General features: G+C 52.0%; 1 protein-coding gene and 1 long non-coding RNA gene across 5 annotated transcripts in view; both read left to right on the forward strand.

Moving 5' to 3' along the window:
• Positions 1-6,247, forward strand: part of LOC144378217 (uncharacterized) — a 28,972-nt gene extending 22,725 nt beyond the window's left edge. The window contains exon 3 of the long non-coding RNA XR_013439905.1: positions 105-6,247. This is a non-coding gene — a long non-coding RNA (uncharacterized LOC144378217). The remainder of the gene's footprint in view (positions 1-104) is intronic.
• A 4,765-nt stretch (positions 6,248-11,012) lies between these two features.
• On the forward strand, positions 11,013-22,187 carry Lsm14b (LSM family member 14B). Of its 4 annotated transcripts, XM_078052094.1 has the most exons (10): positions 11,017-11,330; positions 13,238-13,401; positions 14,461-14,596; positions 15,408-15,524; positions 17,354-17,521; positions 17,755-17,832; positions 18,002-18,163; positions 18,480-18,630; positions 20,222-20,406; positions 21,054-22,187. In XM_078052094.1, exons 1-9 carry the CDS (start codon positions 11,204-11,206, stop codon positions 20,391-20,393), a joined length of 1,275 nt encoding a protein of 424 aa, XP_077908220.1. In that variant the 5' UTR covers positions 11,017-11,203; the 3' UTR covers positions 20,394-20,406; positions 21,054-22,187. The 4 variants fall into 4 exon arrangements, with proteins under 4 accessions (XP_077908223.1, XP_077908221.1, XP_077908222.1 ...); XM_078052095.1 differs by lacking the exon at positions 17,755-17,832 and having other exon boundaries at positions 11,014-11,330; XM_078052096.1 differs by lacking the exon at positions 15,408-15,524 and having other exon boundaries at positions 11,016-11,330.
• Positions 22,188-22,708: the final 521 nt, after the last annotated feature.

Below are 22,708 nucleotides of genomic sequence, written 5' to 3' on the forward strand. Positions count from 1 at the left end.
CTCTGAGCCCCACCTGTAAAAAGACAAGGAGTGGGGGATCAGGCACGAAGACAAAATAAAAGCTATCCACATTGTAAAGGAAGTAAAACTACCTCTCTTTGCAGATGACATCATATTGTACACTGAAAATCCTAAGGAAGCCACTAAGAAACTGTTAGAGCTAACAAGGTCAGCGAGTGCCACGTCACCAACACAGCCAGTCGGGGTCTTCCAAGTGAATTGAAGCTAAATAAAGACACAGACACAGAAATACTTTTCTTTGGGCTCAGTGACCGCTCCTCAGCCTCGGCTACCCAGAAGAGGGCAAGCAGGCAAAAAGAGGGTGAGGAGCATGTGCTGGACCTTTTTATTGGGGAGAAGCTATTCAAATGAGGCAAGGGGTCAGGTTTACAAAGGAACAGGCGAGTGTAACCCCACTGCTCTGGGCGCCGCCTACTCCTAGGGCCACACCTTGTGATCCGAGCGAGGGAAGAGTCACAGCCATGGCACTACCGCACCCGACTAAGTGGTCTTTCAGATCCCAGGGGTGCCCAGGACTTAAAGGTGCATGCATTTGGAGTGGCTCTCCACAAGCAAGGTTGCGAGATACAAGATAAATATACAAAGTTCGACTGCACATCTATACGATTTCGATGAACAGATCAAAACTGAAATTAAGAAAATAATTCCACAAGATACTTAGGAACACATTTTAAAAAGTGCCAAACATGTTCCTTTTTTAAAAAATTTTAGTTATTGATGGATCTTTAATTCATTTATTTATTTATAGGTGGCACTGAGAATCAAACCCACTGCCTCACACATGCTAGACAAGCACTCCACCACTGAACCACAACCCCAGCCCACAAAATATCTTCTTAAAACTATGACATATTGTTGAAAGATGAAGAAAGGTTTAAATAAGTGGAACGGCATCCCATGTTCATGGATTGAAGAGTGACTGTTGTTAAGATGGCAACACTCCCCATTTATTTTCATTTGCCTTCCCCTGATGCTATTTGCATGTCAGATTCAACACAATCACCACCAAACTCTCAGATGGCTTTTTTGCAGAAATTGAGAAATCGATTCTTAAATATATATGGAATGTCAAGGAACTCAGAATAGCCAAAACAATCTTAAAGAAGAACAAATTTGGAGGATTCGGACTTCCTGGTATCCAAACCACTACAACTGGGGCTGGCGTTGTGGCTGGGTGGTAGAGCACTTGCCTAGCACACGTGAAACGCTGGGTTCAATCCCCAGCACCACCTAAAAATCAAAACCAATAAAATAAAGGTTAAAAAAAAAAAACTACTACAGCTGGATGCAATGGGGCATGCTTATAATCCTAGCAACTTGGGAGCCTAAGGCGGGAGGATCTCAGATTCTAGGCCAGCCTGGGCAACTTAGCAAGACCCTGTCTCAAAAAACAAAAAGAGCCAAAAAGTCGGGGTACGAGACTCAGTGGTAAAGCACTCAGGTTCAATCTTCAGTGTCACCAAAAACATACAAACAGTGTGGTCCTTGGATAAAGATAGACTTCCACATTTATGAGATCCCAGAGAGAAATCCTTTAAAGGGTTGTGGCCGACCCATTTTTGACAAGCGTGCCAACACAATCACCATCAAACATGTTTTTAACATTCAATGGAAAAAGACAGTCTTTCAATAAAGGTGCTGAGGCAATTGGATATCCATGTGCACAAGAGTGAAGCTGGACCCCATCTCTCATGACATAGAGAACTTGCTCAGAACTGGTCACACTCTAAATGTAAAAGCAGAGCCTGGGAAACTGTGAGAAGAAAAATGGCACAGGCTTTCAAGGAGATGTGAGTTTTTGATATGACACCAAGATCAGAAGCAATAAAGAATAAACTAGACAGATTGCAGATCAGCTAAACTAAAAACTCCCATGCTTTAGGAAACATCAAGAAAGTGAAAGGTCATCCAGATCGGGGGACTTACCTGTAAATCCTGTACCTGAGGAGACTGCTATGTAGGATCTACAAGCAGCTCCAACTACTCAAAATATGACGACCCAATGAAAACATGGGCAAAAGATGAGGAATAGATATTTCTCCAAAAGTAAGTGCAAATGAACAATAAGGATATGGAAAGATGCTCCATATCATTCGCCATTAGGGAACTGCACACGGAAGCCACCATGAGAGAGCACGTCACACCCACTGGGGTGGCATTGGTGAGGGTGTGACATCTGCAGCCCTCAAACACTGCTGGCACAAGGGAGAGACAGTGCAGCCACCTTTGAAAGCAGGCAGGTAGCTCATCACAAGGTTAAACCATTGCCATATGGCCCAGCAACTTGGCTCCTAGGTACACACCTAAAAGAAATGAAAATAAGTCCACTCGATTTCTAGTACACTGAGTTCACAGCAACATTGGCCTTCATAGCTGAAAAATTAAAATAAGCCCACATGTCCATCACTTGGCAAATGAACAAATAAGATACAGCATGTGCACAGGATGGAATACTATGCAGCAATAAAAAGGAATTGATTTGGGGGGGGGCTGGGGATATAGCTCAGTTGGTAGAGTGCTTGCCTAGCATGCACAAGGTCCTGGGCTCAATCCCCAGCACCACCAAAAAAAAAATAGATAAAAAAGGAATGAATTTTTAGCACAAGGTGGAATAAGCTGTAAAACATTAGGCTGAATCAAAGAAGCCAGGCATAGTGGTGCCCATCTGGGGTCCCAGCTTTTCAGGGGGCTGAAGCAGGAAGGTTGGAAGTTTGAGGCCAGCCGGGGTAACTTAAAACCCCGTCTCAAAATGAACCGCATGGCTGGAGATGTGGCTCTGTGACAGAGTGCTTGCCCAGCATGTGCAAGGGCCTGGGCTCCATCTCCGCAGCAAGAAAAAGAAAAATCACCACAAAACAGGAACGGCACCTGGCTGGACCACATCTTGGATGATCCCACGCTGTGAAACGCCCAGAGGAAACAGACCCATGGAGAAGAACAGTAGACTGGTGGTTGCCTAGACCTGGGGAGGCGGGGAGGCGAGAGAGGCAGTGACGGGCTGGGTGTCTTAGGGAGGTAAAAATGTTCTGAAATTGACTGGGCAACGGCCACACAACTTTGCAGACACAAAGTCATTGAACTGTGTACTTTAAGTAGGTGAACTGTAATGCACTGGAATCAGATGCCAATTGTTGCTTTTATACAGGAAAGGGTGGCACAGGTCTTTGAAGGGGTGCTGTTTACCTATGGGCAAAGATGCTGGTACTGGGTCCCTCTTCTCAGGCTCCAGAATGGGCCACGTGTGACCTGCCTACCATGTCCCTACAGCCAGCAGATCACCTTCCAGGCCTGGGCAGACTCCCATCAGGGCTGGGCGAGAAAGGTGTGATGGCAGGGGTAAATTCCCGGTCCTGGCAGAGCTCCAGGCTGGAGGCAACCCGGGTTTGAGGTGGTGGAGGGGCTTGGAGAGGTGTGTGCCTGCCCCATGGGCAGGGCAGGGTCCTGGGGTAAGCCAGGGCTCCGACTGAGCAGGCGGCTGGGGATGTCCCTGAGCCTCTTGAGCATGTAGCACGTAGCAGAATCCAACTGGCTCTTGTAGGTAGAATGTGACAAGGGCACGGCTGGATTGGGCAGCCTGACTGCCTCTGGAGGGCTGCTTGGTGGCCGCTTGGTGGCCGCTTGGTGGCCTCTCTCCAGCAGGTCCTCCCTCCCCGAGTCAGCCAGCCCAGCATCACCAGTCAAAGTGACTCAGGTGCTGGGAATGTGTGGCAGAAGGGTAATGGCCTGGAGGCCCTCAGCTGAGCTGCACTGACCTGAGCTGGACAGTGGCAGCTGAGGGTATCGGCAGACAGTGAGTGAGCGTCCACAGGAGTGCTGGCAGGGAGGGGAGAACTGCAGATGAACCCCACGTGATGGCCAGAGTCGCTGGACTTCAAGGGGGCTGAGGCCCACTGAGGGGCGGCTCTTGGGCTCAAGTCAGCCCCCACCCCGAGGAGGAGGGCAGGAGAGAGTGGGCAGATGTCCTGAGGAGTGTGTCCCTGGACCCCTCAGATGACCCTGAGCAGCCCATCACACTGTCTGGCTCCCTGCTGGAGAGGGTGCAGAGCCCCCTCCCAGGAAGCACAGGAACGGTCATGCATCCTCTCCCAGAAACCAGACTTGTCCCAGCGAATGACATGCTGGGTGACAACGGAGGAAAGGGGCTGCCCCCTTCCCCCAGAGTGGCAAGGCTCATCAGCATAGTCTGCCAAACCAGGAGGGGGTGCCTATGGGACAGATTTGGAGGGTACTCCGTCCCCTGCCTGGTGAATGGACAGGTGCAGCTGAGAGAAACAGAGTCCAGGGCTCAGACTCACGGTCATGAAGGAAGCCCCAAGGGCAGCAGAGGCCGGGGCACAGACAGAGCATGGAGGAAGTGGGTGGGCGGTAGGGGATGCACTCCAGGTGAGGCTTGAGGCCCTCCCTCCCGAGCCTGCCCCGGGAAGCGGGCTGGGGAGCCATGGGGAGCTGCAGGGGGAGACCCTAAGGCAGGAGAGGTGCTGCCAGACGAAGGTGCAGCTCAGTGGTAGAGCATTTGCCTACCGTGCCAAGGCCCCAGTTCACACCCACACCACTCACTGACTGCTCGGGAGGAGACTCCGTGGACCACCCTCGCCTGGGAGAGCCTCAGGCCCTGCCCCCCTTTGTGCTGAGGCACCCCATCCACAGTGGCCCTTCTGCCAGGACCAGGCCGGTTCTGCTCAGCTGGGGGGCTCCCCAGTGGCGCTGCAGAGGCCTGGGGACAGCTCCGGCCCAACCTGCTTCCTCCACTTGTCACAGGCCTCACCCTCCCAACTAACACAGTGCCCTGAACCCCATCTTTCATCTGTCCCTGGGGAATTCAGCTTGCAGTCTTCTCCTGAAGACTGTGTGGCGACAGGCAGGAAGGTCAGAGAGGGCTTATTTACTCACTCGTCAAATATTTGGGGAGGATGGGTAACATCATGTCTGTGACATGAGTTCCCCAACTTCGTCTGCCTCCCAGTCATGCAGGGATGGTGGCATTGGTGCCCCAGTCCCCAGCTTCGTATCTCTAAAACCTGCTCCAGAGTGGTGCTTTGGAGATCCTGAGTGTGGACTGCTCACCTTCCACTTGTGAACTCCATCGCCATTTTTCCTTTGAGCACTCCAAGGTTTTTGGCCCATGAGCTTATATTTCTATTTAGAAATTAGAATGCCTGGGCTGATGATACCAGGGCAGGGAGGCATCGGGAAGACTGAAGATTTGGAATGGCAAGAACTGAGGATGGTAGGATGAGTGGCTGCTGCTCCTGGGTATCCATGACTGGCTCCGGGGAAGGGCAGGCTCCTTGTGCAGTGACCGCTGGGCAGCTCTTCCCAGGAGGGGGCTGCCTGACGTAGCCTGTCACAAAAGAAGCCTCTTCCTATCTTGCAGCTGGAGTCAGGCAAAGTGGACACTTGGCTCCGAGGTGCTCTGCTGAGCAGAGATGAGACTCCATCCCCAAATGGAGGAATATCCCCACTGAAATGTGAACACCCTGTCCTCAGCCACACCAGTACTGAGCAAAGTAAAGGCTCCACCCCACACAGGGCTGGTGGGAACATGAAGGGGTACGGCAGCCTGGCACAGCACACAGTGTTAAACAGAATCACTGCAGACCAGCAGCTATTCTCTCAGTTAGGTATCCAGGATCAAGGTAAATATATGTCCACACAAAAGCATGCACAGATGTTCACAGCAGCAATGCTCACAATAGCTAAGAAGTGGAAACAACCCAAGTGTCCCTCAGCTGGTGAACAGGTTAGCCACACCCTAGAATGGTATATCATCCAACTAAAAAAAGGAATGAAGCTCTGATACATGCTATAAGACAAGGACCCTTGAAAACACTCTGGCAGGTGCTGGGTGCAGGAAGTCAGTTCCCAAAGGCCATCTATGGTAGGAGTCCACTTACATGAAATGTTCATATAGGCAAATCCATGGAGACAGCCACAATTCGCTCAGTAGAAGAGGAGCAAGGGAGGGACAGGGAGAGACTGCTAATGGCTCTGAGGTTTGCAGAGGTAATAAAAAGTTTCAGAACTAGTGGTGGTGATGGAGTCACAATTCTGGTATTATGTGAAACATCGCTGGGTTGTATACTTTATTTTATTTATTTTTAGAGAGAGAATTTTTTAAAAATATTTATTTCTTTTTTAGTTCTCAGCAAACATAACATCTTTGTTTGTATGTGGTGCTGGGGATCGAACCCGGGCCGCACGCATGCCAAGCGAGCGCGCTACCGCTTGAGCCACATCCTCAGCCCCATGGGTTGTATACTTTAAATGAGTGAATATTATAGACTGTCACTCCTCAATAAATGTGTTAAACGAATAGGGAATGAGGTCAGCTTCAGCCCAGCATGGAGAGTCTACACTCCATGCTGGCCACAGCTCCCTGTTGCTGGTGAGTGCCACTTGAAAGAGGGCTGTGACCCAGCAGAATTCCCAAGGCAAGGGGGCTTGTGTTTTGGTATGTGGGAAAGACCATCATGTCAGCGACTGCCTGCTTAGCCAAACAAGCCCCAAGGAATGTGGCGGAGGAGCCGCCTCCCCATCTGGCCCCAGGCACATGCTGAGACAGTGTGGAGAAGCCCCCCCCCCTCCGGCTTGGGAACTTCCTCTAGGGCCAGCTGCTTCTCCCCCTGCCCAACTGCACGCTGCATCACAGCCAGTGTTTGCCTCCGTGAGTCCCCATGTGCACCTTCAGCTCCTGGTGCAAAACAGTCCTTGCCACCCAGAGCCTAATCCAGACTCCTTCTCAGGTTGGTCAAAATAGAAACAAGATTATGATATTAACAAGTCAGACCTGCACATAAGTAAAAATAGTGCTTCCAGGTGAGCGCAGGCTTTGGGAGGTCTGACCCATCTCCCTGTTGGCAGGACCTTGTTCTTGGGGCGGTGGCTTTGCCCAGCAGACACTCACATACCTTTAGGCAGGCACAAAGAGAAGTGCCCAGCTTGGCTGGGATGCTCCTAGGTAGGCTTCTGGGTTGCCATGGCAACTTCCTAGGATACATCCTTCATCCCTCCCATCCAGTCATGAGAGGATGAAATGCCAGAGAAGACACCTTGAGGTTAGTAACTGCTTCCTTCCCCCACTGCCCTGTTCCTGCCTCAGGGCACCCACAGAGCACCAGCATCTGCAGTGCAGAAATCACCTCTGGTCTCTGTGCCTTAGGGCTGATCGCAGAGGACCATAAGGCAGGATACATGCAGGCAGAGAATCAGGGGTCAGCTGTTGGAACTCTGAGGTCATGGTCCTGTCACAACTAGCTGTGTGACCCTGGCTAGTTACCTGGCTCAGACTGGGCGCCTGGCTTCCTCATCTCTAAAGGTGCAATGTCAAACTACCAAGGGCTTGGGGAGGGGGTGTTAGGGCGTTGTAAACATCGGCCTTCTTGTGGGGGCACTTAGGAAGTGTGTGATGAATCGGCTCAGAATGAGTCTTTTATTGTATCTTTTTTTTTTTTAAACTGGAGATTTAATCCAGAGGCACTCTACCACTGAGCCACATCCCTAGCCCCTTTAATTTTTTATTTTGAGACAGGGTCTTGCTAAGCTGTTTAGGGCCTCACTAAGTTGCTGAGACTGGCCTTGAACTCGCCACTCTCCTGCCTCAGCCTCCTAGTCACTGGAATTATAGGCATGCACCTCCATGCCCTGCTTATTGTTTACCTTCTATCCAAGTAGAACAGAGACCCTTGGCAACCTGTCCCACCCCAGGTTGTTCCTGAGCTTGGTTCTGTTTCCAAACATCTGCCTCTGTATTGTTGAGGTGGCAGCTCCAGGGCTGGACCTCTTAGAACCTGACATCTAGGAATGCAATGTTCCCTCAGCTCTGGTGGTGGGCCCAGAGCTGCACCTGGAGAGGCAGAAGGGCTTTAATTGGGTGCAGAGTTCAAAGAACTTCTTTTCAACTTCTCACCCTTCTTGCACCAGACGGCTTGTAGTCAGCTGGGGCTGAGGGTGAAGAAATCAATAAAGAGAAGGGAAAAAAGAGGAAAGGAGGTAGGAGAGGAGGCAGGGAAGAGGAGGAGCAGGCAGCAGGAAGAGGGAAAGAAGGCAAGAGAAAAAGGAGAGGAGGGGGCTCACACTGGGAAAGTAGCCTGTCAATCCCTGTGCAGGAGAAAATGGGTTTCAGCTGGACACTCAGAATAGGTGAGGCCCAAGGAAGAATTTAAAGTAGCAAGGCCCACTCTGCCTTCCCATCCAGCCACATTCAGGTCATGATGCCTTGAACACTGTCACTCTGGGCCTTCCAGCCTCTTTCCCTGCCCACTATGAAGCCAGCAAGGAGTCTCAGGCCCAGCCTACCTGTGCTTCCTTCTGCTCCCTGTGGCTATGGTGGGAAGGTTGGTCCAGGTGGGGTGAATATCTGAAGATGCTCCCTCAGCTCCACTCCGTGCCAATTCCTGAATGACACGAGGGTACAGGCAAGGTCCCCCTCCCTGGCACGTTCCTACACTTTAGACCACTGACTCAATTTCTGTTTTACCTGTGGACTATCTGTCTATTCACATTTTTCTCTGAATCAGCTTGTGTCCGTCCCACTGGTAACAACACTCGTGAGATGAATGGTGTGCTGGTTGCTCTTTTTCAAATGTAGGTTTGAGTCACAGAATGGCTTTTTGTAGCAGTGTGCCCTTATCTGTTGCAAGACACTGGCCTGTGTCATCCCAGCAAGACTGACAACACAATGGGGGAAAGGGACCTGTCTCTATGTCTTCTACTTGTTAACGTTATACAACTTCCCCGGACCCAGGAATTGATTCTGGAATTAGGGACTTCTTCACTCTCTTCTATACACATGGTAGGTGCTGAGGAAGTGGTGGATTGTGGTTGCAGTAGAGATCTCTGAGACTGCCCCTGTGGTCCTCTGCACAGCCTGTCCCCCACATGTTGACCCCTGTCCCTCAAAGCCTTTCACAGTCATTTTCAGGTTGACTAGAGTACATCTGTGAGATGCACAGGGCACCTATAATCTCCTTTTGCCAAATGGAGAAACCAAGGCTGGAAATGTGCCTGACCAGGGGTCGTAGAACCCTAGCTCATGTCTGTACATCCCTCAGCTCATAGGTCTGAGGCTTGGTGATGACCAAGTAGGTGGGCTCTCCAGACCTGCACACATGTGGAGAGCTGGCCTCATGAGGTGCTGATGGAAATAAACCATACCAATGGTCCAGCACAACCGTTCCCCTTCATTGGCCTTTCCCAAGCACCCTCCAATCCTGGCGTTGGGCAGGACACATTCCTGGACCATTGCACAGTATGTATTTTTAGCTTCTGCTCTGAGGGCATGTCACTGTGGCCAGTGTCCTCAGGGAACCACTCAGCTGCATACCTAGTAGTCTGGTGGGCACCCAGAGATCTCAGGGAACAGCACCTCCACACCCCCACCTTGTGTCCTGGGACTTAGGATTCAGCTTTTTCTAAGACAGAACTAGCTCCTGTTAGTGAAGAATGCACCCCACTCTCAACACAGAGATTTGTGGCTCAGAAACTGGGAGGCATGGAGTCATGGCAGGGGTCCCTCAGCCCCACAGCAGGATAATCAGCCAGGTGGCCAAGGTGCTCACAGACCTACTCCAGCAAGTGCAGCCTTCTGTGACCAAGTGGGTGTGCCAAGCTGAGGGAGGCCAAGTCCAGACTTCCCAGGACTCTCTTTACCAGGCAGGGCCAAGTCTTAACTGGCTGTCTCCGTTCTCTTGAATACAACTTCCCCGGACCTAAGAATTGATTTTGGAATACACAGCTAAATCATAGCATTTAAGACTGGAAGACTTTTCTACCTTCTCTTGTGCTTTCTCTGTTCTCCTTTCGTGGGTTTCACAAAAGGCAGAAAATGGTGTGGGGTTTCAGATGGGTGACACCAGACCAAAAGCCCACCAAGCACTCTCAGGCCTACTTGCAACTTACACATTGGGCCTGTGTCCTCCTCACTTAAACAGGTAGTCACCACTCCTACCTGGCATGCGGTAAATTGTTCTCAACTTAGCAAAAGATACATTTTATGTCTGACCAAGCCCACAGGCAATGAGAATGCAATGCTTTGCACAATAGTACTTATTTTCATTATGCAGTACGCTCTATTTTTTCTCTCATTCTATTTCATTTTTACTAAACGCTGGTCACTACCTACTAAATTTTTCCCCAGACCCAATATTGGACCCTAATCTCATGATAGTCACAGTAAAGACAAAAGACCAAGTACGAATGCGGTGCACACACATGTACAATCACTAATCAGGCTAAGGGCGAAGCGAGGAGAGGACAGAGGATGGGGAGGCTGTCTACTTCATAGTTGGGGGCTCAGCACGGGCTCTGGGCAGATGGCCCAGGCGCGGGGCCTCGGAGGCGGGGTGTGTGTGGGGGGCGCGAGTCAGGGTTTATTTTAAGGGCCAGACCGCTCCGCAGGTCGGGCAGGAGGGGCGGCTTCCTGTGGCGCGCACCGCGAGTTCGATTTAAGGGCGAACGGACCCAAGGGCCGCCAGGTCCGACTGCACCTTCCTCCCCTCTCGCCGTCGTCGGAATGAGGGTCGGGGCTCACGCAGCCCAGCGCAAGGGCGCCTGCGAGCCTAGATTCTGCTGGAAGGGAAGCCGAGGGCGGGGAACTAAGCCCGGCCGCCCGCCCAGCCCGTGCCCCGGGGCGGGCCCTGGAGAAGCCAAGCTCCGCCCGCCGCGCGGGCCGGACCATCCCCGGTCCGCAGCAAACAGCTGCCGGCCGTCCTCGCCGCGCACGCGCATACTACCCAGCCCACTGTGTACTGTGGCCCCAGTTGCGCGCGGGGTCCGCCGGGAGCCGGCTGCCGGGGGCGTGGGCTGCAGGAGAGGCCCGCCCCCGGCCGGCGGCACCCTGCTGCGCAGGCGCGGCGCGCGAGCCCGCCCCCACGGTGGCCGGCGGCGCGGCCATATTTAAAGGGCGGCGGGCGCGGCGAACCAATGGGCGGCCAGCGTGCGGGGGCGGCGCGTGGCGGCGCGGGGCCCCGGATGTGGCTGAGGCGTCGCTCCTCCCCCGCTTGCCTCAGAGCCTGGAGGCGCGCCCCGCTCCGCTAGCTCGCTCGCTCGCGGCCCGCAAGCCCCTTGGGCGCAGCGGGAAGCGCCCCGGCGGCGCGGAGCATCGCAGGAGCGGGCGGCGCGGCGACCGCGCGGGGCGGAGCGGGCCGGGCCCGGCGCTCGTCCTCCGCGCCCGGCGGCCGCCGCCATGAGCGGCTCCTCGGGCACCCCGTATCTGGGCAGCAAGATCAGCCTCATTTCCAAGGCGCAGATCCGCTACGAGGGCATTCTCTACACCATCGACACCGACAACTCCACCGTGGCGCTCGCCAAAGGTAGCGGCCCGCCCCGCGCGCCCAACCGCCGCCAACAGCCCCGGGCCGGTCCCGCGCCCAGACCCCGGCCCCCACCGCGGGACGCTCCCCGTGCCGGGACCCCGGGCTCCCCGGCTCCCCGCCCCCACTCTGGGACGCCGCCCCCACCTGGTCTCCACCCCGGGACGCTCCCCGCGCCCCGCCCCCACTATGGGACCCCCCCCCCAAACCCGGGTTCCACGCCGTGTCGCTCCTCGTGCCTGGACCCCCGGCTCCACCCGGGATGCTCCCCGGGCCCCGCCCCCACCCTGGGGCGTCCCCCATTCCCCGGCCCGGAGCCCGGTCTCCACTCCGGGATGGCCCCCGCGCTCACTGGGGACGCCCCTTCCTCCCGGGACGCTCCCGAGCCCCTCCCCCACCCTGAACGCCCCGCGCCCGGAACCCCGTCTCCGCCCTGGGACGCCCCTCCAGGCCTCGCCAGGTTCCCGCCCCCGCACAATGGTTTTTGTGGCGCCGCCCTCTCCATGCAGCCGGTCCTGCAGGTGTTGCGGGATGGGCGGCTCCGATAGCTGTGGTTCTTCTTCACCTGTGTGTGGGGACTGTTCAGCAGGGACCAGGTGCCGTGTCTCCCAGGCCTCCCCAGAAGGCAGGGTGGGGGCGGGGTGAAAAGAACCCGCGCATCTTTTCTCCTGGAACGCTTTATCCAGCTGGGTCCACCGGTTCCTGTGGAGCATCTGTTGGCATAGGGTGCCTGAACCGACTGATTTTACTGTGGGCCCCACTGAGCTGTCCTTTTGTGACAGCTGTCTGTAGGTGCTGGCTGACTTGAGGGTGCTTGTTGTGACTAGAGAGGTCCAGAACCCACATGCCAGTGCTGGCAATGCGGGCCCAGGGCCTCTTTGTCTTCATCCTCTAGAGGACGGGAGCGGGTTCCCCTGCCTCCTGGAGGAAAGCCAGCACGGCCAGCTCTGCAGCAGCCCGCGGTGTGCTGTGTGCCTGGTGTTAGGCCCTCCGGTCCTGGTGCCAAGTGCTGAGACCTGTCTGAAGCTGGCCTGGGTCACCCATGACTCAGGGTGCAATTGTCCCAAATCCTAGACATGTTTCTTTTTGAACCCTGATGTGCAAACTTGGGCACACAGGGTAACACTGCAGGAAACAGCAGGGTGTTCCAAGTCTTTTTGTTCGTTTGAGCTCTTGGTATGGTACTTATTTTGACACAAGATCCCAGTTATAGAAACTGAGGTAAGAGTAGGCCCTCCAGTAGGAGTTGCCCTCCCTATTAGATAGATCCTGCTTCCAAGCCCAGTCTGGCCCTAGAGCCATACAGAGTAGAAGTGTGATAGGGTTCTTGGACCCTGTTGGGGATTCATGAAGCTATTGTTAGGGATCCCAGTTTTAGGTCTTTTTTCTCCTCTTTTTTTATGATGTTCCCTTAGATTGGATGTATGCAGACGGGTAAGGGTGACACTCTCCTGGGTCCTCACCTAAGAAAACTTCCTTTGCAGCTGCAGAGTGTGGTGAGACCTTGAGCACAAAACAGCTGATGGTTTCATCTGCAAAGGCAGATGTGAACCAGGGAGGTTTTGCAAAGCAGAAAGTTCTGTGTATCCATGTGTTTACACTGGAGCATATGAATCTTTGTGAGACTTTGTTTTGAAATTCTTTTTGTCAGTTATGTGAGACTTTGTTTTGAAATTCTTTTTGTCAGTTAGGAACCACTGTCTTTTTGGACTTTCATTGATGGGACCCTCTTAAAGGGATTAAGTAGCTGTTGAATTGTAAATTTGGGTATTGTGTTGGGATGGTGCTCAGGGCAGAGGCCCTTATCTTCTGTCAGGCCCAGGAACTATATAGGGCTGTAGTGACAGAGGATTGATAAAATGGACTTGGCAAAGGGTGACAACCCTTCCTTTTTTTCCATCCTTAAGTGAGATCCTTTGGTACCGAAGATCGTCCTACAGATAGGCCTGCTCCCCCAAGAGAGGAAATTTACGAGTACATCATTTTCCGGGGAAGTGACATCAAAGATATCACTGTGTGTGAACCTCCGAAAGCTCAGCACACTCTCCCTCAGGATCCTGCCATTGTTCAGGTATGTGTGTCACTGTATTTCCACATGATACCGTTTCTAAGGGAGCTGGCTTCTCCTGGAATGTTTGACTAGAGTGCTCAAATTGAGAAATGACTCTTTAGTAAAAAGTGGTCTCATTTTCATCTAGTGCTTGATGTTCCTATGAAAAGCATTAATTCACGCAGCATATAGTAGGTAGTGTGTTCTGTGTGGCATGACCCCTGGGTAGGAGGCCTGTGACTCACTGTGTGTGTGTGTGTGTGTGTGTGTGTGTGTGTGTGTGATGTGAAGAGGTGCTACTTCTGGGGTTTTGCCTGGACATAGTGTAATCAAGCCCTGAGTGGCATGGGATGCTTGTCGGGAAAACAGTGGAACCCCAAATTTGTAAGTCTTAAGCCACATTCCAGCCTTTTAGGTTGTGACTCAGGATTACCAGGGGGCCCAGATTAATATTTACTTGTAAGTTTAAACATTTGTTGGCTCCTTTGGGATTCAGGATGCACTGGGTTCTGAGTCGAGGGTGCACCTGGAAGGTAGGAGAAGGCAGGGTGGGCTTTGGAGGAGCTCTTCAGGCCAGGCTTCTGAAGTTTGGACGGAGGGTTCTCAGGGACTTGGAAAGAAGAATGTATGTTTGAGCCAGGCTCAAGGGGCAAAGAGGAAATAGCCAGGTGAAGGGCATGGGGAAAGGTCAGTCCTCAGACTAGCAGCCGTCCTCTCGGAGGCTTGGGGTTCAGAGCAAAGACAGATGTTGGGAAATGGAAGCACCTCTGCAGGGATATGTCTGGAATTGAGGGTGGTACTTTCTCTTGTTAGAGAGGCTAGATTCCACCAGTGACAGAGAGGAGTTGTCGGAGGGTTTTAATTAAGTTAGGAGAAATTCATGATAGTGTTACATGGACAGGTGCAACTGGTTGGAAAAAGGCAGCTTTGACCCTACTGAAAACTCCCCCAGGACCACTCAGCATGTCAGCAGTACAGGTGACAGAACTGGCGCTTCCCTCCTGAGCAGGTGCTCTGAGCAGACTTGCAGGGTATCAGGATGGCCTTGCACCTCTCTTACCGGTGTGTCTCGTTGTTCAGTCTTCTCTGGGCTCTGCCTCCGCCTCGCCCTTCCAGCCGCATGTGCCTTACAGCCCCTTCAGAGGGATGCCGCCCTACGGCCAGCTGGCAGCCAGCTCCCTGCTCAGCCAGCAGTATGCTGCGTCCTTAGGTCTAGGTGAGTAATAGTTTCTGTCTCCTGAACTACCCTGCTTATGATCACCAGGAAGTACAGTGACAGGTCTAAGGGTGGGGCATGTCCTCTTGTCATGTTCAGCTCCTAGACTACTTATTGTAGCACATGCTGGATGAGTCTCCCCTGTGCAGCTTCGGCTCTCCAGTATCTGGTAGCTGTCCAGCTGAGTGAGAGTGGGCATTGTGGGTCTTGGACTCAATGGACCAGGTCAGAATTGATCTGGAACATCAGCCTGGGTCTGCGTGGAAGTCCTGGTACACCTGCCTGGAAGGAGGAGTGCTGACACGTGTACTCATGTAGGACTTCTAGATGTTTGCACATCTGTGAGCCTGTAAATATAATATCCTATTTTCCTGTTAAATCTTTTTGTTATTCTGCCATAAGGGTCCTACTCAAAATGGTTTTAACCAAGGTTGACTAGTCCTAGAGTAAAGAGTCTGTTTTCCATGTTGAGAGTGAGCGTGGTCTTGTCCTTGGCCTTGGCCTGGCTCTAGCTCTGCAGCTTGTGTCCAGAACATGGCACTAGCAGTCTTTGCTTGGACCCCAGTGGGAGGCAGGGAGCATTAATTAGACCCAGATCAATTCTGTGGGTTACTTGTTTGTCTTGATTGCTGTTCCTCATGTGACAGGTGATTTCTCAGCCCAGCTTACTGTTTCTAAAATGTGTGTGTATGAGCAAAGTGTCCTATGAGAGTCTGCTTGGCTCTTCCCAAGTTTGCTAGACACAAGATAAGTATGTCCTGACTTATTTGTGTGCTTTCTCTTTGCTCTTTTCTCCTTTCTCTTCCTTTAGAGAAGTTGGTAAGCCCTCCAGCCTCAGCCGCTGCTTCCAGCCCTAGTTCTTCTCCATCTCCACAGCCTGTTTCAGAGCTTGACATGTCCTCAGAGCCACCTCAGCTCACTTCCAAGGGTAACAGCAGTTTGGAGAACTAACTGCATGCTGTCTTGCAGACCATTCTGAGTGCAAGGGGGTAAAATGAGAGCCAGAATGACAGAAGCCGTAGATCGTTTGCTAGGCCTAGGGAGCAGTGATACTGCTTAAACAGCCCAAAATGTGGTTCATAACTACCAGTTTTATAGCTTTTTTTTTTCCTTTTGGTGCTGGGAATTGAACCAGAGGCACACCACTGAGCCACCTCCCCAGCCCTTTTTATTTTTTATTTTTAGATAAGGAGCCCTTGGTTCACACTGCCTGGGTCTAGAGTTTGTTTTGACCTGCCCCAAACATCATGCTTGGGAAACTTCCTTTGAATACAAAGCTGTTTCCTTGGGGGTTTGCTGGGACCTAATCATGTTCTAGACTGCTGCAGCGGAGTTCCCCAGCCACTTCACAAACACAAGTCATCCTTCAGCATGTTCAGGATGGGAGCTCAGTGATGATCAGCTCTATGGCCAGCTGCTGGGTATTGTCCTGAAGGCCACCTTGTCAATGTAGTGTCCACCTGTCTGCTAAGACAGCAATGCTATGGTATTTTTAGAGTTTCCTGATGTTCTCACTTACCTCAAGTTCTGAACTTCACTTTCACTGTTTTCTTACACATCTGTTTTACCTATGCTTCATGTGCATTGCCACAGGCTCAAGCCTTTACCATCATCCATACTTGGTCCAAGAAACTGTCTATGCTCTTGTTTGGCCACACAAGCAATGTCAGTCTGTTAGATATGTTGCTTTTAAGTTCTGCATATGTCTGAGAGCAGTCATATTTTTTCCACTTAAACACTTTGTACTCTGATTTTTCTCAGGAATATTTACATAAAACTACCCAAAGGGCAGATAGATTGTTTTAACTGGTTCAATTTTCTAAAAGGCAAATATGCCCAAAGTTCTTGCCCTATCCATTCCTGTGTGATGATAAGCCAGTGAAAGTGGTCCAGATTAGTTCTTGTCAGAGAGGACCTTCCGATGCCTGCCCTGTGAGGGCTACTCTTGATTTGGCTACAAGAACTTTTCTACACTGATTTCCATAACATCAGTCCAGTATACAAAGTTAGGGTGTATCCCTTCTTCATCTGTGTTGGGCTGCCCCTCTGACAGTGGTTACCCTGTGGTTAGGACTTATTTTTCTGTCTCATCTTTGACCACTTCCACTCAGTCCCCAGGTGCTCTCTTTAACACTTCCCACAGATCCTGGAACCTGGGAGAGGAGTGGGAAGAGGCAGTCTGGGCAGGTGGCCTTTTGCACACCCTCTACCAGGTTCAGATGACATCCCCTGCATCAGGACCACCACTGAGGCTTGGTTTTGAGATGTATCTCGGGTAGTACTCTAAGAATAGCCCTTACTGAGGCCACCAGGGTGCCCTTCTTGTTTTATGAGGAGCCTGTACTCTTGTGAAGCTGCAGGCTGACAACTGTGGTCAGCTCTTCCCTCTTCATCCTATTTTTTTATTATCTTATAAGCAAAAATGACAGTATTCTAGAATTTAACTTTGAAGTTTGACCACTGCACTTGCTAGAAGACCCCAGCTGGTTCTACTCGGGTGTGGACTGGAATGAAACAGATTGTTGAATCCTGAAATTCATCATCTTAGGGCTATTTGAGCCCCTTTGGGGTTAGAGTTTGTGTGGTTCTAGAAAGCTGTTCCTTAGGGAGCGGCCCAGTCTGGGGAAGCTTGGCCTGGGCTTGGACCCTCTCTGGGCAGTTGCCCTTTCCTGCCTGATTGTCAGCCAGAAAAGAAGTGACTAGAGGTGTAAGGCTTTTCTTCTCTATTTGTAAACCCTCTTCCTCTCCTCAATTCAGGAGCTGGCTTTCCTTCTGCCCCTGTTGGCAAGAGCCCCATGGTGGAACAGGCTGTCCAGACTGGCTCTGTCGATAACCTGAATGCCAAGAAGTTGTTACCTGGCAAGGGCACCACAGGGACGCAACTCAACGGTCGCCAGGCCCAGCCAAGCAGCAAGACCACTGGCGGTACTTGAGTTCTTCCTCCCCTGCAGTTTGCTGTGTTCACAGTGGCACACTATTTTCTGGGTTATTTTTTAAAGCATTAAACTCCTCTCCTATCCTAAGCCCCACATGCTTTTGGACAGGCCCATATGGCAGACTTCCTTCCATGGGGCCCCAGGCAGTGGTGGTGCCCTGCTTTGGTGGCTGGTTTCTGGCTTCTGCTGGAGCTTTGCCTTACTCTTCCCTTTGCGCCTCAGATGTAGTCCCACCGGCAGCTGTGCACACTCAAGGGCAGGTGAATGACGAGAACCGAAGACCTCAAAGGAGGCGGTCAGGTAACACCTGTGGCCACCCAAGTTTGGGAGCCATGAGCAACAGGCCACATTTTGCTTGTCCTCGTGGATGCTGCCCCTCTTGTCTGCTTGTGCTTGGAAGCTGTATTTGAAGTCCTGCTGGAAACATTGGATGGCGGTTTACTTCAGCCATTGCTGTCCTTCCTTGTAGGCAACCGGCGAACAAGAAATCGCTCCAGGGGGCAAAACCGTCCAACTAATGTCAAAGAGAACACGATCAAGTTTGAAGGTGACTTCGATTTCGAGAGTGCAAATGCTCAGTTTAACCGAGAGGAGCTTGATAAAGAATTCAAGAAGAAGCTGAATTTTAAAGGTCTGATTTGCATAAAAGTTACTACTCCCTGGACGTATCCCTAGAGTGTGCTATGAAAAGATTGAGGTGATCTGGGAAGCCAGCTGGGGTGCTGACCAGTCTGGAAACTGGAATTAACAAAGAATTAATGAGATAAGGAAGTGTTTGAGGGTGAGAGGGGGAGACAGTTGTTCTGACTGTTGGTAAAAAGAGGTCTCTGCTTATTATGACACAGACACATGGTGTGGGCTGCTGAATGGACCCCTGGAGAGAGACCTCCTTGGAGGGGGGTTGTGGTTTGCTTCTGCACCTTTGTGTGCTCTACTTCTCTTTGTAGAGGACAAAGCTGAGAAGGGGGAAGAGAAGGACCCAGCTGTGGTGACTCAGAGTGATGAAACTCCTGCTGAAGAAGACCTCCTGGGGCCCAACTGCTACTACGATAAATCCAAGTCATTCTTTGACAACATCTCCTCTGAACTCAAGACCAGGTGAGGCCTCCGTGGACTGGTGGAGAAGGTCATCACTGCATGCATGTCTCAGAAGCACAGACTCTGCAGTCTCCACCTGAAGACCTAACCTACAGCCTTGAATTCAGGGCACATGCCCTAGGAGCTTGCATTTCTATGTAATAGATGCTAGAGTCCCCAGTTGTCTCTCTCAGCCATCCAGGATGTGGTGCAAGAAATTCTGGCAATCATCCAGCCACAGGGGAACTCACTGAGGTCAGGCCCCTGGTCACTAGGTTTCCTGTCCATATTCAGTGTTCTTGCTGGGCTGCTTGCTGGTGTCAGTGGCCTGGCTAGTGTTCTGACCGTGATGTTCTTTCCCTTGGTGTTGGCCACCAGTGACCATGTTTCACGTGTGTGATCGTCTTTAGTACCTTGGGTAAATGTTCTGGACTATGTGGGCAATCTGTAGATTAAGCATGGTGTGGAAACCCAGATCCATGTGTCCTGCAGGTTGAGCACCAGGAATGTTCCCAGGCATTCAAGAGTGGCAGCAGGCAAAATTGAGTGGCCCTGGCACATGCTCACACTCCACTGGGGGAGCATGCAAGTGGAGATGCACAAAACATGAACAGAGGACACGTAGGAGCCCAGCAGTGGAGGGTGGGCAGGGCTGGGTGGGAGGGTAGCCACGGGTGAGTGAAGGTCTATGTGTCTCTGTGGGGCTGGGTTGGAGGGTGTTGTAGGAGTTCAGGTAGGGTGTTGTAGGTCACAGTAATGATGTTGGCTTTGTTATGATCCTGTGGGCAACCTTCCAGGAGTGACATGCGACAATATAGCATGTTGATGAGAGTGGCCCAGAATGGGCCACTATGAGGCTAGGTGGACAAGGTGGCTGGCTCAGCAGGAGTGCAGATTCTTGGAATACTGGGCTGTATGTGGTGGGAAGGCTGGACACAGTGTGTTTTGAGGATGGCACTTACAGAGCATGGAGAGTCCAGAATGACTCCCACGTGTCTTGGCTTGGGTACGTGAAGAACAGTGTCATTTTCAAACAAGAAACCTGTGGATGCAGCAGGCTTCTAGACTGAAGGGCAGGAACTAGCTGGCTGTCTGCCAACATTTTGGCTGCACTGGGCACATGGTTGTACATGGGAGTTATGCTCCCAAATGTTTGGGCAGCATGATGTGTGAGAGCTGTGATGCCATCTGCTATCACCCCCAGAAGCACATGCACCATTCTTGCTCCATCCAGCCCTGCCCCTCTCCACTCATATCCTTCTAGTAGAAACCTGAGTCTGGAGGAGTCTGTATCTCCTGTTTTGGTCTGAGGTCTGCATGGGGCCTGGGTGCCCAAGCTTCTCTCCCTGCCCAGCAATCAGTGGAGAGAAGGCTTCCTTTGTCACCCACTGGTGGCAACCTGCTTAGCCTTGTTGATGAAAGGTAGGTCTTGAGCAGTCTAGTGCTCAGGAAGATGGTTGCAGTGGTCTTCATCTCCAGGCCTAACCTGTTCCCTCCACCTCTGTAATGGCTCCAGCAACAGCTTGTGGTTCTTCCCTGGGCTGTTACGAGGATGGAGCTTGAGTTGTTACCTGCTGTCATCAGGATTCCACACACCTTATCTCTGGTCCAGTTCCAGGCGTACAACATGGGCTGAAGAGAGGAAGCTCAACACGGAGACCTTTGGTGTGTCAGGGAGGTTCCTCCGCGGTCGTAGTTCCCGTGGTGGGTTCCGTGGAGGAAGGGGCAACGGGACAACCCGGCGCAACCCGACTTCCCACAGAGCTGGGACTGGCAGGGTGTGAAGATGCAGCCTGAGTGAGTGTGGGAACCTTCTGGATCCTTGGGTGGGAGGCACTGGGACGGGTGTACCTGCCAGAGCAGAGGTGCTGGAGAGTAGGTGGGCTTTCTGTCTTCCCACAAGAAGAGCATCCTGAAGGTGTCAGGCCCAACTGATGGCCTCAGCCCTCAGAGTCACCCAGGGTCTCCTAGAAACAGCGAGAGTCAGGTCTGACCCAGGTCTGCCAAACCTGGGCCCACTTCATCCACCTGAGATCATGGGTGTGGGAGGGCAAGGACCATGGTGGAGTCTAGTGAGGGCTCTGTGCTTGCCACTGGGCTCTGGCATGATGCCCTAGTCCAGCCTAGCCCTGCACGGAGTCAGAACCTGTTAGGGAGGCCCCAGGGATTGTGTGCACTCCTGGGTCTGGGCAGTGTCCCTGTATGGTGACTGGTACTGACCCACCCCAACCAGGTGGCATTTGGAGGAACCAGGGCTTCCTGCCACTCACTGACTCTCAGTCTTCAGTGTGCTACTTGGAGGGGGCCCTGATAGGACAGTGGGCGGTCCCAGGGAGGGAATAGGGTTGAGTGGCCCGTTACTGGTCAGGCAGCAGTCCCTGCTGATACTGAGCAGCTGTGTAACAGTTGGTGTGGATATGCTCATTTTCTGTCCTCTTTTGCAGGCTCCTGCTGAAGAGCACAGAAGTGACGGCAAGGACACCACAGAAATGCTCTGCACTGAACAGGGAAGGAGTGGGTCCCGTTTACTGAGTTGGAAAATTCCCATACTGCTACTTACGTTTTGGACTTAACTGAACTTAGACGTGGTCTGAGTTAAAACCACTTGTTTTTTGGGAAGTATTCATGGGTAACCTCTTTGAGGTATCTTGACCTACGTTTCCTTTTTGGTTGCGCATAGCCTAATTCTAAGGTTTTGGCATTTTCTATAGTGAAGGTTTGATCCTCACTTTGTGATTTTCTTTTTTTATGACAGCTTTGACTTTTAAAGTGGAACCAAATCTCATTTGGCACATGCGGCCAAGTACATTTCTGTAACCCATCTGGCCCCTGGTGCTGCTGGCCTGGCACCCCCCCCCACCCCACCATCATTGGTAGGGTCTCAGGAGCCTGGCAGGGCCAGCACAGGGTGGGCCGGACATGTGCGTGGGTGGGGCAAAGGCAGGGAAAGGGATATCCCATGGATCATGTTGTGTAACAAAGCGGAGTGATGTTGTTAGGGTTGGGGGCTGGCAGAGGGTGGTGGACTTGGTGGTACTGGGAAGGGACCCTGAACATTACCTATGCAGAGCCTGGCTTCCACAGGCACTGAGGCCAAGGGTTGAAGCCCTGAGCCACCCCATACAATGTTCCCCTGGCTCTCTTATCCTGTCCTTACCAGCCTCTGACCCAGGTCAGTGTTGGACTCTTGTCCTCATCCACTTGGAAATGAGCCAGTCTTTTTTTGCAAGGTCAGTTGACCTTTTTTCCTCTGGATTGTAAATAGTTCTTGTGTGTTTGTTTTAAAGGTGGGTGGAGGGAGGGTGGGGAATATAAATTCGTTGCATGAGTAAGATGTGTCAGACCTCCAGTGTAAGCATGCATCCTTCTGATTGACAGGGCATTTTGTTGAAAATAAGCACCTTGGTAACTAAACCCCTTTAAATAGCTATGAAGGCTTTAGTTCTGTATTAAGTCATTATAAATGCTTGGGTTTATTTTTGTAGGACTTCATGGCTGAGAAGTAGAACATAGCATTGGCACTGCTTTGTTTGGGAAATGTAAATTGTAATTATAAATAAATATGCAAACCCTTAAAACTTTTTTCTGTGCTGCCTAACAACCTCTGCAGCATATCCAGGGCCCACCCAGAGGCAGGTGCTATTCAACCCTAGAGTACACTTGGGGTGGTAGGATTTGGGGGAATTGATTCCATATAGTGCCCGAGGAAGGAGAGACCCTGCTGAAGTGCAGTGAGATAGGCCTGGATTCTCTTGTTGGCGGCCTTTCTGGGATGAGTGGCCCTGCTGTCTAGAATCTGCATACACACAAGTTTAGGCTAAAAGCAGCCTATTTACTTCAGTATCACGGGTTTCCAGGTGACTCTAAAAGCAGTGCTCAGAGGACCAGAAGGGACAGCTGAATTTGGCTTTCCCTTATGGTACCTGCCTATGCTCTACTTAGGCTCTAGAGCAGGAACTGGCAGCAGGCAGCCTTCTGTTTTGGTGGTGGCAGTGGAGGGAAGTAACCCAATGCCTAGTTCTTTTCAGTGTGTATGGTAGATGCCAGGGGCCACAGCCCTCATTCTGACCTGTGCAGCTCAGCAGCTGGACTGTGCTGC

The sequence above is a fragment of the Ictidomys tridecemlineatus genome, chromosome 5, assembly GCF_052094955.1.
Source record: "Ictidomys tridecemlineatus isolate mIctTri1 chromosome 5, mIctTri1.hap1, whole genome shotgun sequence".
NCBI classification, from domain to species: domain Eukaryota; kingdom Metazoa; phylum Chordata; class Mammalia; order Rodentia; family Sciuridae; genus Ictidomys; species Ictidomys tridecemlineatus.